The sequence below is a fragment of the Gracilinanus agilis genome, chromosome 1 (genome assembly GCF_016433145.1).
Source record: "Gracilinanus agilis isolate LMUSP501 chromosome 1, AgileGrace, whole genome shotgun sequence".
In the NCBI taxonomy this organism is placed as follows: Eukaryota; Metazoa; Chordata; class Mammalia; order Didelphimorphia; family Didelphidae; genus Gracilinanus; species Gracilinanus agilis.
The window spans coordinates 529,770,586-529,788,853 of record NC_058130.1 but is presented as its reverse complement, the minus strand read 5'-3'; the positions used below and the strand labels follow the sequence as shown (position 1 = coordinate 529,788,853).

The following is an 18,268-nucleotide window of genomic DNA, read 5'->3' as shown; positions in this document are numbered from 1 at the left end:
TGACTGAGTTCTGCCTTTCCTATTTTCATCTTTTATTCTCTACTGGTCCTGGAAATAAGATCAACAATTATCTTAAAGTTGACTAAACAAGAATCATTAAACTAAAATAAGAAGTCTTGTTCTAAGCCATTCACTTGAATAAACTCCCTTAGTTTTAGTGCACAGACTCCAACAGCTGTATCTACTTCTCAGAGGTATTGTATTGTCTGGTTCTTGCTTGTTTCTCCATAGAGTTCCTTCAAAAAAAAAATGAAGTATCACTGATCATATTTCTCTTATATATATATACATATATATATATATTTTTTTCCCTAATTTTAAGAATTTTCAGGGAAAAATAACTCTACCTTGTAGAATTCTAACCTTTTCAAAGGAAATTTTTCTTTTATAAAAGCTTTCACCTAAAAATTATAAAGGGATTTTTAAAAACTTATTAATGTATTCAATCTATCTTTTTTCTGCCAGATACACTCTGATATTGCCCATGAACAAAACCTAAAAGTTACATATCGTTACACTGGACAAGGGATTACAGAAGCACCTTTTGGTGTATTTGTCTTTGATAGAATTACTGGTGAACTGAATGTTACTAAGATTCTTGACCGAGAAGAAGTTCCAATGTATAACGTAAGTGGGATTAGTTTGCATTTGTTTTAATGTGAGATTTAACAACTTTAATTTTCAAATAACCTTTTAATTTTACTTAACATGAAATATTTCATTCCTTATTTAATTGTGCAATATAATTTCAGCTAACAGGCTATGCTTTGGATGAGAGGGGAAACAACCTGGAAAAGCCACTGGACTTGAGAATTAAAGTTCTTGATATAAATGACAATGAGCCCGTGTTCACCCAAGATGTCTTTGTTGGGTCTGTTGAAGAACTAAGCTCAACAAGTAAGTTCTTAATGTTTATCAGTAAGCACTTAAAGGAATTTTTAAATATTTTTGAGCAAGTATACTCCTAACCCAATATCTTATTGGAATAAAAGAACTACCAGGAATATATTTTTAAAATAAAATTATTCTAGGCTAATTATAATCTTTCTTTTAAAAAGTTTAAAAAGTGCTGTGTAAGATAGTAGGGTTAGAGTTGGGGATTATAGATTTAACATACACAAATTTTAAAGGTAGGAAAATAGAAGCATACCCACTTCTAATACAAAATGCAAGTAAAGAATTGTTTTCCTTTGGTTTATATTCCCACATTTGACAACTCTGTTCTTAATTTTAAAGTTAAATGAAAGCCCATCTAAAGTATGAAACTATAGAGAGAGGAGGTTGAATCAAGTGGAAAATATTTTTGTTCTGTTTCCAGATACACTTGTGATGAAAATTAGTGCAACAGATGCTGATGAGGAAAATCATGTCAATTCCCAAGTTTCTTATAAGATTGTGTCTCAGGAACCAGCCCAGCCTTTTGTCTTCTTCCTTGATAAAGACAAAGGAGAGATTCTAACAACAGCATTTATTCTGGATAGAGAGGTAAAAGAGTACTTTCACATTCTTGTTTCATTTCTCCTGGGTTCAAATGATTATTATATTTTTATATATTTATATAATATTTATAATTATATTTTAAATTATATAAATTATGCATTATAATTTTTATATTATATATTTTCTATATCATGTATATTTTAGTTTCCTTCCTCCATTTTAAAAAATATTTTTATTTCACCATCATTGAAGGAATGGGAAGATACCTTCTCATATACTTTGAAGCCAAGTATAACAATAGCAATTTTTTTAAAGCCCTTACCTTCTTACAATCAATACTGTGTGTTGGTTCCAAGACAGAAGAGCAGTAAAGGCTAGGCAAAGGACTTGCCCAGGATCACACAGCTAAGAGGTGTCTGATCTTAGATTTGAACCCAGGTCCTCCTGTCTCTAGGTCTGGCTCTCAATCCACTGAACCACCCAGCTGCCCCCATATTTGTATAGATTTAGAATAAAAATACTACACCAACAAACAATAAATCAATAACTAAGCATTTGTTTATAAAGCACTTTATAAATATTACCTCATTTGATTTCCATAACAACCCCTGGGAGGTAGATCCTATTATCAACACTATTTGACAGATGAGCAAACTAAGGTCGAGTGACTGACCCAAGGTTACACAGCTAGTGTCTCAGGCCACGTCTAGCATTGTATCCACAGTGCCTTCTAGCTGCCTATTAACATGCCTCTCTTTCCACAACCTCTCCAGCATTGACTATTCTCATTTTCTGTCATCTTTGCCAGTTTGTTGGGTCTAATGCTTAGCGGTACCTGGCATATAGTAGACACTAAATAAATGTTTTTTGACTTTATTAAAAGAAGTAAAACCTCACAGTTAATTTGATTTGCAGTTCCCTCATGATAATTGATTTGAAACAGGGTTCTCTATGATCTTCTTTACTCTTTGCACTAAGGCAGGGGTTAGTAACTATTTTCATGTCATCGTCCCTTTTGACAATTTCATGAAATCTATGGACTCCTTTTCAAAATCATGTTTTTAAATGCACAAAATAAAATACATAAGATTACAAAGGAATCTAATTATTTTTAACTTATTATCAAAATATTTATTTAAAAAACAAATTCACAGACTCCTAAGTTTAGAATCCCCCATTGTAAGGGGTTTTCTTTTTCTTTATTTTATTCGAAGATATTTTATTTTCCCAGTTACATGTAATAACAAGTTTCCATATACATTTTCCAAAATTATAAAATCCAAATTATCTCCCTTCCTTCCTTCTGTTATGTAGAGATGGATGCATAGAATCCCTGCAAAGATACAGGGACAGCATCACCCAGAATTCCAGGGGACCCCCCTGGAGAACTTTGGGTGAGGGGGCAGTCCCTGTATCTTTGCAGGGATTCCATGCATCCATCTCTACATAACACTTCCTTCCCTCTTCCCCTTGTAGGCTATAAGAATTTTATCTGAATTATACATATCATCATGGAAAACATAGTTCTATATTGGTCATTTTTGCAAGATAATACTCTTATAAAACCAAAATTCCAAAACAAAACAGTAAATAAACTAATATGAAAAATAGTATGCTTTGATCTGTATCTAACTCCAGCAGTTCTTTCTCTGGAAGTAGATAACATTCTTTTCATAAGTGCTTCAGAATACTTTAATAGAAATTTTTTTAATAGAAAAATTTAGGTAGAAGGAATTCAAGGATCATAGTTTTAGAGCTAGAATAGACTTCAGCAAAATAACTTCATCACTGTATGGGTGGGAAGAAATTAGTTTATACTGGAGTTTATACAGAGAGTAGTAGAGGTGATTTTTTTTTAACCCAGGTCCTCTGGATTAAAATATTCATAAAATACTCTCAATATCTCGTGCTTTCTTTTCAACTTCATTGGGAAAAGAATTCCTATCTCTAGTTAGTGTCCTTAAAGCCAGCTAAATAAAGTTCTTGACTCCACTAACATAAGAGTCCATTAGGTCATACTAAATGTTGTCAATAACATGGTAGCACTAAATGGGAGAGAAATACAAAAACCTGTCCTGGGATTGAATTTTCTTTGTCAAGAACTTTCTTTGTTACTTCAAAACTTATTTTAAATGGCTGGACCACCAGTTCCCAAGAATCTCAAGTCATAATATGGGAAATTAGTACCTGACCACTGATAAGGTTATTAGTTGGGACAGTTTTCTTGTGTTAATTGGTGGCTAGGAAAGAAAGGGAGGCAAGAAGCAAGGCTTATGGGTATTGTACTTATACAATGTTGAAAATACAATTTTTTATAGGATCATTTATCTAGAGCTAAGAGAAACCTCAGAAGAAGTCTAGTCTAACCCCCTCATTTTATACACGATGAAGCTGAGGCTTAGAGAAGTTGATTGAGTCAAGATTATAGAGATAGTTAATATCACAGGCAGGATTTGAATCCAACTTCTGTACTCCAGAACCAGTAATCTTTTTATTCTTGTATGGGCTCCATAATAAAAGCATCAAGATGGTGGTATTATTTTTTAATGAAAAGTACCTCACTTACACAGGATCACCAGTTATAGTTCTTCCTGCCCCAACCCCTTCCATATTCTTACAAAGTAATTGTCAGCTAATAAGCAAATATATTCTTAATTTGCATATTGTTCATAAAGAGAATCTTACTTGAGACCATGAGCTGTGAGTTTTTTCAGTAAATGAAGTATATTTTGCTATAGCCTATTCCAAGAAAATAATCAAAAAGAGATGATAATAAGCTTACAGTGCTGGAAGAGGGGTTTAATGGGTTATTTAATCCAATCCACTGATTTTATAGAAAAGGAAACTGAAGCCCAAGGAGGTTAAGTGACTTGTCCAAAATACAGCTTGATAGAACCTGGAGCTTAAACCCAATCTGCTGATTCTTTTAAATCCTGCCTTCTTTCCATTACACCAGAAAAATAATTGACTTTCATTAATGATTATTTTTCCCTGCTAAAAACAGAAACAGAGCCACTACAGTCTGATTGTTGAAGCAAGTGATAGAAATGGACAAAAAACAGATAAGCCAGCCAGTCAAGCCAAAGTACAAATTAACATTTTAGATGTCAATGATAACATACCTGTGGCTGAATTTGAGATGGTGAGTATTTATGCTAGGTGTGTTTACATATTTTTGTGCTAATGCAATCTAGCTGTATGAAAAAATCATCTCAGTTTACATGAAATTGGATCAAATGGTGTATAATTAATTCAAAACGATGTATCCATCTTTTGTAGTATGAGAATACAATTGAAGAAAATCAAGCAAATGTGGAAGTCATGCGGATAAAAGTAACTGACTTGGATGAAGTAGGCTCAGATAACTGGCTGGCAAATTTTACATTTATTTCAGGAAATGAAGAAGGTTATTTCCGTGTAGAAACAGATAATAAAACAAATGAAGGAATTGTGACTCTTGTTAAGGTAAGTAGAATTTTCAGAGGTTGATAAATGTTTATTTTATATTTAAATTTAAAATTAATGAGTCTTCCCATTATATCCAAGGCTTGAGGATTTTAGCAAAAATTAAAAAAAATCCATTATTTTTCTTTTCTAGGAATTGGATTATGAAGTTCTGAAGAGTCTTGACTTGAAGTTCATTGTCACCAACAAAGCACCATTTCACAAATCAATTAAAAATAAGTTCAAAGCAAAATCCGTTCCTCTCAAGATCAAAGTGAAAAATGTAGTGGAAGGTGTTTATTTTCGAAGCAAATCAATCAGGATCGAAACTAGTGAACAAATGGAAAGGTCGGAAATAGGTAGAACTATTGGAAAATTTCAAGCCTATGATCAGGACACTGGGCAGATAGCCCATGTAACGTAAGATATTTGTTAACTTTCTTTCTTTCTTTCTTTCTTTCTTTCTTTCTCTTTTCAAAACCCTTACCTTCTGTCTCGGAGTCAATACTGTGTATTGGCTCCAAGGCAGAAGAGTGGTAAGGGTAGGCAATGGGGGTCAAGTGACTTGCCCAGGGTCACACAGCTGGGAAGTGTCTGAGGCCAGATTTGAACCTAGGACCTCCCCTCTCTAGGCCTGGTTCTCAATTCATTGAGCTACCCAGCTGCCCCTGACTTTCTTTTAGTAAGTTGTTTCTGTTTCATTAAAATTATGATGGAATTTGGAGACCTCACGAGTTTCTAGGCTCTACTCTTTGTATTCTTCTCTCCAAAAATTTTACAGAATCTCAGAGTTGGAAGAGGCTTCCAAGACAACTGATTCTGACTAATACTTACATAAAAATGCCTTCTATCCAATTCCTAAAAATTAGTTCAGCTTACGTTGGTTCAGAGACCTTCAAGGATGGGAAAAACACTTACCTCTCTCCTGAGGCAGTCCATTTCATCTCTGAACAATCAATAAACATTTATTAAGTGCCTACTATGTGCTAGGCACTATGCTAAGCTCTAACCTCAGCCTCTTAATTGTGCTCTTGATACTGAAGATAAATTTGACACCCTGCAACTTCTATTCATTTCACCAAGCTCTGTCCTCCAGAGCCAAAGGTCATCCCAAGGACCTTCCATCTGCTCTTTGCTGTATGGTTTCTAAACTTCTTCTTCTGGTTATCCTGCTCAGGATGTGTTCCACTTTCTGAGTGGCTTTTCCAGAATGGGGTATTTAGAGCTGAATTCTGTATATGTTCACAGCAAGTTATTGTACAGTAGAATTGTCATCTTGCTAATTCTAGGAACCATGTTTCCTTCATTCCAAGAGAAATTTTAATCAGTTACAGCTTCCTTTGGCGCAAGATGCTGGTGTATCTGTGGGTGTGTGTTACACAAGAAAGAGATATTGGAATCCTAGAATTGGAAGTGAAAGAATCTTAACATTTGAAAGTTAGAAGGAACCCCATCAGCCATCCAGTTCAATCCATACCTAGACAAAATAGACACATAACTAACAGGTGGCCATATAGCCTGTGCTTGAAGACCTTCACTGAAAGAGAGCCTATCCCTTCTTCAATCTAACAATTTACTATTTATTAAGCACCTACTATGTTCTAGGCATTGTGCTGAGTACTTGGAAGGCAAAAAAGGGCAAAAGACAGCTCCTGCTCTCAAGGAGTTCACAGTCTATGGGGGGGATACAATCTACAGACAACTATATACAAACAAGCTATATTTCAGGATAAATAAGAAATAATAAATAGAAGGAAGATACTAAAATTAAGAGGGCTTGGGAAAAATTTCCTATAAAAGATGGGAAGCTGGGACTTCATGAAGTCCACTCCGTATTATCCATAATTCATTAGGAATTTTTCATTAGGATTATCTATAATTTATTAGGAATTTTTTAGGAATTAGTATTTATTTGGAATTAGTATTATCCATAATTCATTAGGAATTTTTTTCCTGACTTCAAGTTTAGGTTTTGCTCTTCCACATTTTCTGTGAAAAGTGAATGGTCAATTTGTTTACAATGAAGTCATTTTTATTTATAATCTCTGAACAGGTATGCCAAAGGAGAAGATGTTGACAATTGGATCACAGTGGATTCTGTCACGTCTGAAATCAAACTTGCTAAAATTCCTGATTATGAATCTAAATATGTCGTTAATGGTACTTACATTGCAAAGATCCTGGCTATCACTAAAGGTAAGTTTTTAAGTGAGTTGCATCATTGTGTTTTTTCCTAATAATTCATGCTTTCTGATTTTGTGTAAGAAGTCAGATCATCTTCCAAGTGTATAATATTGTATTTCTATTCACTTCAAGCATGATAAAAATCTTGTCATCTGAATGTAAATTGTGATTGTGTGTAATATGTGGGGGAAATGTGATTCTGAGATTCTCTTCTTTGTTATGCTTGATTTTGAAGAAAATTCATAATACGGATTTCTTTCAAGATTTTTAATCAATGCACACTTTTTTTTTTCAGACATTCCTAGCAAAACAGTCACTGGTACCATTGAAATCATGGTAAAAGATATTAATGATAACTGTCCAGAACTTGTAAATCCAGTACAAACTATCTGTGATGATTCAACATATGTGAATGTTACTGCCAGGGACCTGGATGGTTATCCGTATAGTGCCCCTTTCAGCTTTGCGGTCATTGACAAACCAGCTGGAATGGCAGAGAATTGGTACTTTGGACACCAACAAAGTAAGCATACTCAGGAAGCCCTGTTTCTTCTGATAGTTCAGCTCCCTTTTTCATATGCATAATAGACTCGTTTTTCCCATATTTCTCTAAATATTAGACCTAACCAGAAAATTTTGTCTACATCCTAAAATGAGATTGTATCTCTGTATATGTGTTTGGATACCTAAAACTTTTCAGACAAAGAAATACCTTCTTTTTTGTAGCTACAGAGTCTAGCTACCTACATCCCAGGGTTATCATGAGAATAAAGTGGGATAATTATTGCAAATTACTTTATAACCCTTAAACCTCTTATATAAAGACTAGCAATAATTAATAGTGGGAAGGGTTGCTAAAGAGAAGAATACTTCCCAGAATTGTCTTAAGAATAAAATGAGAAAATATTTGTAAAGCATGTTGCAAACCATAAAGTGCTATCTAATATCCTAATGAGTGCAAGTTTTTCAAGGTTCCCATGTAATTACTTGGAACTCATTTGTGACCCTGAGTAGGTAGTAGAGCTCAGAAATCTTCTGCTCTTTCTAGATCTAGAAGCTGTTGTGATTTTGTTTGGCAGGGTTTTAGGGATATGTGAGGCAAGATATCAAATTGTTAACTTTTTCTTAAATGTAATTAGTGGTCAAGTGAGGAACTCAGTTTGCTCCAGCACTTGTACAAAAACCCATCTCAGGCTTATAATAATGTGAAATAAAGGTTGGAATATTACTGTGGACAAATCTCATGGTAATTTTGTGGTCAAAGAATAACATTTATATATACTATCTGTATTTTGTTCATCTCTCGTCTTTTTCTTTTTTTTTTTTAAATACTTACCTTCTGTCTTGGGATCAAGTCTAAAATAGAAGAGTGGCATGGTCCAGGCAATTGGGGTTAATTGACTTGCCTAGGTTCACACAGCGAGGAAGTGTCTGAGGCCAAATTTGAACCTAGGACCTTCTAACTACAAGCCTGGTGCTCTGTCCACTGTGCTACCTAGCTGCCCCATCATCCTTTATTTTCAGAGAGGACCAGTAACATCACAGGGTCATTTCTTGCCTCAAAAGTGAATTAGATTTAAATGAGGCAGAGTTGCACAGAGTTCTCAGGCTCATGCTCTCTTCCAGAGACATCAACATCCAATGGCAAGACAAAAGTTCAGAGTAACTGGTGCCAACCCAAGATGCAGTGGTTAGCCTTGACTTCTTTGATGTCTAACCAAGCTTTAAGTTCTCCACAGAGAACTTAAAAAAAAAAAAGCCACCTTCATAGTTGCTGAAATAAATTGTTCTCATTCACCCATTCCACTGTGGGAAGTTTGGGGTAGACTCCTCCTGTCCCACCCCAAACTCACTGACAAATTTGTTTGTTGGCCTGTTGGTTACCCTTAACATAGTTTAGCCCATCTGCTGAGATAGTTTTACTAGAATGTGACTGCTGTGTATCCTACAGCTTCTTGGGGCCACAAGTGAGAGGATTGAGAGGAAGATACCAAAAGTGGATTAATAGTCCTAAAAAGAGCTGGCAAACTCTCACACCAGAGGTACTAGTTGTCTCTGAACAATCCTTTCATTCCATATAGATATACTGTCTACTATGTAGAAGACACTATAAGCAATGTATAAAATATTAGCTCATGGGCCTTAAAATCTAACAAGCAGAAATAAAATATGTATACAATAATAATGGCCAATATTTAAATGTGAAGTTTACAAAGATCTTTATGTCTTTGTAAAATTATATTGTTTGATTTTCACACACAAAAAAGAAAAAACCTGTGAGAGGCAGATACTATAAATATCATTATCCTCATTTTACAGATTAGGAAACTAAAACTCAAAGACCAGAAAGGATAAATGACTTGCCCGAGATACATAGCTAATATCGAAGATGCAATTTGAATCCAGATCTGCCCTGATGTACAGTACCAAGTACTATCAAGTACCAAGTATGAAAATAGCTAAAGATAATTACTTTAAACATGGGAGAAATAGAATGTACAGAAGAAGGTACAGGAATTCCTGGTTGTGTAATCAGTGAATGTAAGATAGAAGCAACAACCTGAGAAACAGAGTGACGTACTAAAGAAACATTGGACTTGTCACAAACCTGTATCATAGGGTTGCTGTGAGGATCAGAAAAAGTCATGGTAATGTCATTTTGCCAAATAGGTCATTTTGGGCTCTGATGCCATTTTTATTCCTTCCCTACTAAACCATAGGATTTACATGTAGAAATTCATTAAGTAAGGGCAGAAATAAAAATAAAATCTGTGAATGGAACAGAATATTTTTTTAGTGCCCAGAAAAATTTTTTTTCATTATCAAACTTTTTTGTATTTTTCTTTTTCTCTTTTTCTTTCCTTTGTATACTCTAGGTACAAGCGCATGGTTAATACCCAAAGAATTAAAAGTAGGTAGAAGTGAAGTCCACCTGTCAGTGAGTGACAACCAAGGTTTAAGCTGCCCTGAAAAACAGATCCTAAAGTTGACAGTCTGTAACTGTGTGAGTGGTAGTGGCTGTGCTGAACCCCTTTTTGAACCCTATGTGGGGCTGGGGTCTGGAGCAATTGGGCTCATGATTTTCGCACTGCTTCTGTTGCTACGTAAGTATTAAAACAGCCTTTCTTTGTTGACTTTATGTTTTTTTTAAGAACCCCAACAGGTAACTCGTGAGTTGAACCCTTGGTCAACAGACAGCTCATCCTGGGTGCCTGCCTTCTGTTACACTGTATTTTGAGCCCAGTCTTTTCATTGCTTATAATGGTCTTACAGATGTATATTTTGTCAGCTCTTCTATATTAAAAAAGAATCATGGAAGATGGCAGTTTTGCCTAAAGTCAGCAAATGCAGCAAAGTAGATTAATGTGGGATTGGCTGCCTGCCATGGTTTGAATAAATGTTTCTACCTTTTGAAAAAAGGAAGGCATGATGAATCAGCCAGTGCTGAGGCAGCCATCATGGACTAAAGGATTCAGAACTACCCATCTCTATTTTTGTCACAATTTCAGGCTCATTTGAATCTAGTCAAGTCAATAATTCTCTTGACATTGATTTCTGCCTCTGTAAACCAAAAAGAGGTCATCCTTCCTTCTTCATTGAGAACCTAAACAAGATGCAAGCCTGTGACCTGAAATTGTCCAAGATACAAAAATGCTTTTTAATGAAATCCTTTTGGTACTTCTCAAATTTGAATAGAACCTAAGAACCAAATTCTGCTCTGATGAAACATAGCAAGGTTCAAATGTAGTTTCCTTAGTTTTTGTTTTTTTAAACTCAGAAGATTTCTTCAGTTCTAAATGTTTTAAGTCTTTGCCCATTTTAGAGATCTGCCTGTCTAGATTTAAGACTTACCAATTAACCTTAAAATTGATTGTCATTATTTATTTTTTAAGCTCTTATCTTTTGTCTTAGAATCAATAGATTCTAGAATAGAAGAATGGTAAAAGCTAGGCAATGGGGGTTAAGTGACTTGCTTTGGATCACACAGCTAGGCAATATCTGAGGTCAAATTTGAACCCAGGATCTCCCATCTCTGGACCTGGTTCTCAAACCACTGAGCAACCCAGCTGCCCTATAAAAATAATATACTAAATACTCCACTTCTTACCTCTAAACTAATATAACAAAACCCAGAGCAAGGGTTTTTAACCTGGAGTTCATGAACTTTTCTTTATCTTATTTCGATAAAGTATTTCAATGTAAATGATTTATTTTATACTCTATGTACTTTTTTTATGCATTAAGAATTGTTTTGAGTTACAGTCCATAAGTTTGACCAAACTGCTAGAAGGACCCAAGACACAAAAAAGGATAAGGACCCGTAAGCTAGAGCCTGAAAATAGGAGTGCCTTATTGAGGAATTTGTTGTTCAGTCATGTCCAACTCTTCATAACCCATTTGAGGTTTCTTGGCAGAAATATTGGGGTGGTTTGCCATTTCCTTCTCCAGTTCAATTTACAGATGAGGAAAATGAGGTAAACAGGGTTAAGTGGTTTATCCAGAGTCACATGGCTAGTAAATATCTGAGGCCAGATTTTAACTTGGGAAGATAAGTCTTCCTGACACTTGGTTTTAGCACTATCCACTGTGCCACTTATATCCTGTTGAGGAATCCTGTCTTGATAATAGGGAAGAGACAGAAATATTCAATTATGGCTTCAGAACAAATATCTGAAGTCAATTCACTGCTTATAACACCTACTCTTATTTATTTAACAATGGTTGCTCCAAAATTTACTCCAGGATCTATGGCCAGGAGAGATGTCACTTTAAAACACACAGTGATCTTAGATAATCTACATGAAACTAAAACTGCTATCGTTTGAGGCACTCATTATGCAACAACAAGTGGTAGTGTCAAACTCAAATAGAAATGCAAGCCACTAACCATACTTAAGGATCCTTGAGAGAGACATTGACTTAGAAAAACACCTATTCATATTACCCATGTTTTACTGTATTTTAATTTATTTTATTAAATGTTATTTCCCAATTAAGTTTTTTCCCTAAACCTTTAACCTTCCTTCAATTCTATTGATTCCAAGGCAGAAAAGCAGAAAGGGCTAAAAAATCAGGGTTAAGTGACTTGCCCAAGGTCACACAGCTAGGAAGTATCTGAGGCCATATTTGAAACCAGGACCTCCTGTCTCTGGATCTGGCTCTCAATCCACTGAACCACCTAGCTGCCCCCTCCCAGTTATTTTTTTTTTTTTTATCCTTACCTTCCATCTTGGAGTCAATACTGTGTATTAGCTCCAAGGCAGAAGAGTGGTAAGGGTAGGCAATGGGGGTCAAGTGACTTGCCCAGGGTCACACAGCTGGGAAGTGTCTGAGGCTAGATTTCAACCTAGGACCTCCTATCTCTAGGCCTGGCTCTCAATCCACTGAGCTACCCAGATGCTCCCCTCCCAGTTACTTTTTAATCTGATTTGGGTAATACTCAGCAGTGTTGTAGGCTACAATGCTGCTTGTTTGACACTTCTGGCTAAGAGTCTACAATCTTTGCTTGAGATCCCAACAAAATATACAGTAAGGAAGGACAAGATGAAAAGGAAAATCTTCATAAGGTGTAGAGTGTCAGAAAGAGGGGTAGTGTGGATTGTTTAAAAGACTATTGGATTTAGACTCAATAAGGTAGGTTCAAATATTGGACACACCACTTAACCTAGATAATATCTTTTTTTTTAACCCTTACCTTCCATCTTGGAGTCGATACTGTGTATTGGTTCCAAGGCAGAAGAGTAGTAAGGGTAGGCAATGGGAGTCAAGTGACTTGCCCAGGGTCACACAGCTGGGAAGTGTCTGAGGCCAGATTTGAACCTAGGACCTCCCGTCTCTAGGCCTGGCTCTCAATCCATTGAGCTACCCAGTTGCCAACCTAGATAATCTTAAGGAAGTTATTTCCTATCCAAGCCTCAGTTTCCTCATCTTTAAAATAAAAGGGTTGGTCTAGGTAACCTCTAAGAGCCAGTCCATCTCTGTGATCTAATTACAGGGCAGAATGAGACAGAAATGCCATTCTTAAGCCTGAATTGAATGCAAAGAATTATTAATATATAAAAACTAATTTAACCCATACTTATTTTTTTTCTTCTCCAGTTTTACCCCTTTTACTGCTTCTGTGCCACTGTGGTGGTGGAGGAGGAGGAGGAGCCCATGGCTTCACAGCCATACCTGGTACTGTAGAGATGCTGCATCCGTGGAACAATGAAGGGGCACCACCTGAAGACAAGGCATGTCTATCAGATGTTATAAAAATTATTTTCCTTTTGCATTTCAGGTGTATTGTAGGACATTTGCCCAATATTTCAGACTCATAGGAGACCATTTGCATTTGGTTGGTATGCAAAGGCTCCAGGAAGCAATACCATGAGTATAAAGAAGAGGAAGAAACTGTGCAAATTAAGCCCCATACCCCTCAGCAAGGAAGGGTCCATTCCTTCCAAACACTGTAATGTGCTCATTCTGCCCCTATTCTCATGAGTCCTAGGCTCTAAAAATCCTGTTCTTATCCTCCATCCCTCTAGCATCTCTAATGTATCTTTTTTTGTTTTCATAGGTAGTGACACCTCTCCTGGCCACAGATGCCGGAGTAAATTTTGGAGCAACCCCTGGAGGATTAACTAGAGTAGGAATTATAAGCAATGAATCAACCAAGAGGGAAAGTAGCTCAGGCCATCATACTATGACTGTGATAGATGGAGGATGGGAAGAACATAGAAACCTTCTGACTAGTGGAATTACAAGAACTGTTGGGTCAGCTGGAGCCATGAGTGGTGCCACAACGATGGGGGTAGCTGGAGCCATGAGTGGTGCCACAGTGATGGGGGCAGCTGGAGCCATGAGTGGTGCCACAGTGTTGGGGGCAGCTGGAGCCATGGGAACAGCTGGAGCCACGGGGGCAGCTGGAGCCAGGACAACCACTGTGGCACTGAATGAAGAATATCTGAAAAGCTACTTTAGTGATGTAAGAATCTGTTTGGAGATCATTTGTATAGGAATGTGGCAAGGATATAAGAATAATCAAACTGTAAAATAAACATTTGCTAATTCAGATTTTTTTTTCAGCAGAAAGCTTAGAAATAATAAGCAAAGGGGAAAGGGGGTGGGGGGGCAGAGTGAATCAAAAATCTAGAGGCATAGAGACAGGAGGTTCAAAGCTGGTTTCAGACACTTCTCTCCCTAGGAAGTCACTTAACCTCATTGTCTAGCCCGTACTGCTCTTCTGCCTTAGAGCCAATACACAGTATTGATTCTAAGATGGAAGGTAAGTGTTTTTCAAAAGAAAAAAGAAAGAATAAGCAAAAATAGGTGATTTTGCTATTAGCATAATACTATATATTAAGTAACTTAAATTATTCATGAGAAATTTGGAAGGAATTAAAAAGAGGGTAACCATTATTACTTTTTTTCCCCTTTTTTTAATAAATGGAAATGATGCTTAAATGCCAATCCCCCTCTTTTCCCCCCCAAAAAATACTGCCTCTTAGTATTTGGAAAGTAGGTTTAGAAATGAGGACAGATTACTTTTAGGAGTTTGGGGTTCTTAAGAACAGTGACTACCTGACTGTCCATGGGGCTTTGGCTGAATTTGTGGGCTTGAGAAGCACCAAGAAGAATTAAAAGGGGTCAAGAGAGTTCTCTAGTTCATTCTGCAAATTTAATTATGCTCTACCATGTCTAAATGCTTATAAATTACAAAGTTCTGCTCCCACCTCCCTTTTTTTTTTTTTTTTTTTTAATTTCTTCCTTTTCAATACTAGAAGAGTAAAAGGATTTTGTTAGGGTGTGAGGAAATAAGCATTTGTATAGCACCTACAATGTTCCAAGTGATGTGCTAATCATTATCTCAATTGACAAATTAGGGGAAATAAGAAATTGGGGGAGAGGGGGTTCCTGTTCTTTTTTTAAAATTCTACCCAAGATTTTGAGATCCAATTGAATTTTTTCTCTTTTCTAAATTCTAATACAGTTATTTGAAAGTGACCTTATTCCTAAGCGATATATTTTTTTATTCTTATTTCCTATTTAGAAAGCTGCTTCCTATGTTGACAATGACGAGCTTCAAGCAGCAAAAGACTGTCTTCTAGTTTATTCTCAGGAAGATTCACAGTCTCTTCATGGCTCTATCGGCTGTTGCAGCTTCATCGAGGGTGACTGGGATGACCGTTACCTGGATGATTTGGGAATCAAATTCAAAATGCTAGCAGAAATCTGTACGGGACAAAAGATAGAGACAGATAGCGAGCCCAGCCCAGGGCCCAAACTTCCCACCAAAGCCAGTACGAGTACCGCTTCCCATTCCGTTTATGAGCAGAATACTCTTCAGACAGAAAAGTCCCACTCCTCCTCGTCCGGCATCAGCTTCCAGGCTCCGAAGCCTCTGAGTGAGTCAGCCTCAGAGACCACAACTCAGGAAGTAGTCACTGAGCGATCCTTATCTTCCAGGCAGGGGCTGAAGGTGGTGAGACCCGGCCCGGATCTGCTGCCTCCTGGGAATATCGTCATCACAGAAACATCCTATGCCACAGGCTCCCCGTTACCCCCCAGCACTCTGATCCTCAATTCCAGGCCCCCGCAGAGCCTCGTGGTGACCGAGAGGGTATACGCTCCCACCTCCGCTTTGGTCGACCAGCCGCTCGTCCGGCAGCGCGAGGAACAAAGCAATATGGTGGTCACTGAGAGGGTATACGCCCCCGCCTCCGCTTTGGTAGAACAGCAGCTCCTCCAGCAGCGCAAAGACCAAAGCAATATGGTGGTCACTGAGCACGTGCTCCGGCCTCAGGGCAACATGGCTGGTAGCCTAGGAAACATTTCAGATCTTCCGGATTCGAGCTATGTTATGGTAAGGGAGAGAGAGAGCTTCCTGGCCCCGAGCTCGGGCCTACAGACCGTGATGGTGACGGAAGGAGGGCTGGAGCCTGCCTCTAACCTACAGACCTCAAAGATGGCCTCCCTACAGAATTCAGATTTACAGGAATCTCTTCCATCTCATTCTACCATGACTGCGTCTTCCACCAGAATCACCAAGCACAGCACCATCCAGCATTCTTATTCATAACTCCACAGTCGGCCCCTCTGTGTAGTGTGAGCAGCTTTTGGTCTTCAGGGTGCCAGGCCTCGGGCCTAGTCCCATCAGCTCACAAAAGGAAGCTACAGAACTAACTTGGCCTGGACAGCACATCCCTCTGCCTGCTTTTGGGCCCGTGTCACAGATGTGCCTTATGGCCTGCAAGGGCCAGAAAAAATGATCCCCTTCCTTAAATGGCCTTATAATTCAGTTCAATTTGAGCAAGCGCTTACTAAGTCTCTTCTCTGTTCAAGGCACTGTGCTATGTGCTGAAGATACAGGGGAGAAAAAGCCATCCTTGCCCTCAAGAACCTCAAGTGTCCTGTCTGAGGGTAAAAATAATAACAATTACGATTACAATAATAGCAAAAACTTTTATAGTGCTTCCTGTGCACCAGGTACTGCACTAAGCCCTCCACAATCATTATCCCATTTGATCCTCATCCTGGGAGGCCGTTGCTATTTTTATTATCCCCATTTTATAGATGAGGACAAACAGAGATTATGTGACTTGCCCAGGTTCACACATCTGGGAAGCGTCTGAGGCCAGATTCGAACCCAGGAACTACTATCTCCAAGCCTGGCTCTCCATCCTCCAAGCCACCTAGCAGGCCCCTCAGCCACAGTTTATATAAGTGTGCAAGACACCAAAGTAGGCCCCGGGGGTACAAAGATGAAGTAAAACATGGCCTCTTCCTTCAAGGAGCTTTTGGTTTAATGAGAAGGAAATTATCTTCTAGAGAACAGAGTTGAAAAGTAGATTTAAGAAGCTGTGCTAAATTGGGTGAGTTTCTGTTGCCTGATTCCTCTTTTTTCATCCCCATATGCTCTTTGGAGGCCTCCTATCTTATACTACACTACCTGCAAAGACCCATTTCCCCAAAGATTCCCATTCTAGCTTTATCTTGTTCTCCCATATTTGACATTGGAGCGACTCAAAGCCCAAGCCATTTGTGAGACAAACTGATTGGGAACTCTATCTGACCACACTGGCTCCACTTTTATTTTATTTATCAGATATGGACTTATGGAAAAAAGGCACCAAATATTTTCTTTTTCTCCCAGGTTATCACCAAAAATACATATTGAAAGTGTTTGATCCTAGTGCCTAGTACTCTAGTTTAATTTGGAGGACTTTTCCTATAGCACAAAATCAGGTGTGTAGGATAGTTCTTTTTAAGGCAGCTAAAGCCCAACATAAGAAAGTTTGGACCTTTATTACAGTTACTTTCCTACAAAACAACCTCTGCTCCCTGACCCCTGACTTCCCCAAATGCTGCCAAGATACATGGAATTTGCCTCCCAGATTCATTGACAAATTCCAGTGGAATTTGAGCCTTACTAGTAGTCACATAATTTCATCAGCTTCTGGTTAAAAGACTGACTCTGAGATGAAACAGTACTTTCTATGCTTTAGAGAGAAGCCCTCTAAAATTGTAAAGTTTTGGCTTGAAAGAATCTGATTTATAATCTAAATGCTAGAAACTTTAGGAGTTATACATTTGCACTTTTCTCTTTTAAAATTACTTCAGTTTTAATTCATACTTTTTACTTTGCCTGATGACAAAATTCATTCTGTTTTTTTCTGAATTTTTAAAGACTCCTTTTCCAAAGAAAACTCAATTAAGAGCTGATTTAATAATTCTAGTTAAATAAATTAAGTGCCTACTGTGTGTGACCAACCCTGTATTGATACACAGTGTATACTTCATATTATGGATATTACATGGATATACATATAAATATTCTTACACAGAAAAATATTTTGATAATTTATAATAGAATATTAATGAATTTGTAACTTTAGGACTTTGTAGATATTATATTTTCTTAGGAAATTTTTTAAAATTCCCATTTAATAGTTTCTGTAACTTGTACTATTCATTTAACCTAAGTAATTTTCCTAGTACCTGTCGTCTTAGAGAATTCAATAGACTTCAGTCACTCTTCTCACTCTTTTTTAGTCAGTTGGGTTGGTTTATGTTAGCTTTGATATACCATTGACGCCCCCCCCCAGACCTCCCCCAAAGGGCCTTTCTCCCAGGAAAATGGGAATGAATGATTTGCCCATCATGATTAAGGCAAAGAAAGATTCTAAACCTAGAAAATTAGAATTTGTTTGTATAAATG

At 37.4% G+C, this 18,268-nt stretch overlaps 1 protein-coding gene across 1 annotated transcript in view; it reads left to right on the top strand.

Moving 5' to 3' along the window:
- The window catches only part of DSG2 (desmoglein 2), a 38,064-nt gene extending 21,935 nt beyond the window's left edge, over nt 1–16,129 (top strand). The window contains exons 6-17 of the mRNA XM_044682867.1: nt 466–627; nt 753–897; nt 1,319–1,485; nt 4,445–4,582; nt 4,720–4,905; nt 5,039–5,304; nt 6,938–7,080; nt 7,364–7,591; nt 9,945–10,172; nt 13,168–13,301; nt 13,628–14,035; nt 15,101–16,129. Of these exons, the coding sequence (XP_044538802.1) occupies nt 466–627; nt 753–897; nt 1,319–1,485; nt 4,445–4,582; nt 4,720–4,905; nt 5,039–5,304; nt 6,938–7,080; nt 7,364–7,591; nt 9,945–10,172; nt 13,168–13,301; nt 13,628–14,035; nt 15,101–16,129 (3,234 nt within the window). The remainder of the gene's footprint in view (nt 1–465; nt 628–752; nt 898–1,318; nt 1,486–4,444; nt 4,583–4,719; nt 4,906–5,038; nt 5,305–6,937; nt 7,081–7,363; nt 7,592–9,944; nt 10,173–13,167; nt 13,302–13,627; nt 14,036–15,100) is intronic.
- Nucleotides 16,130–18,268: the final 2,139 nt, after the last annotated feature.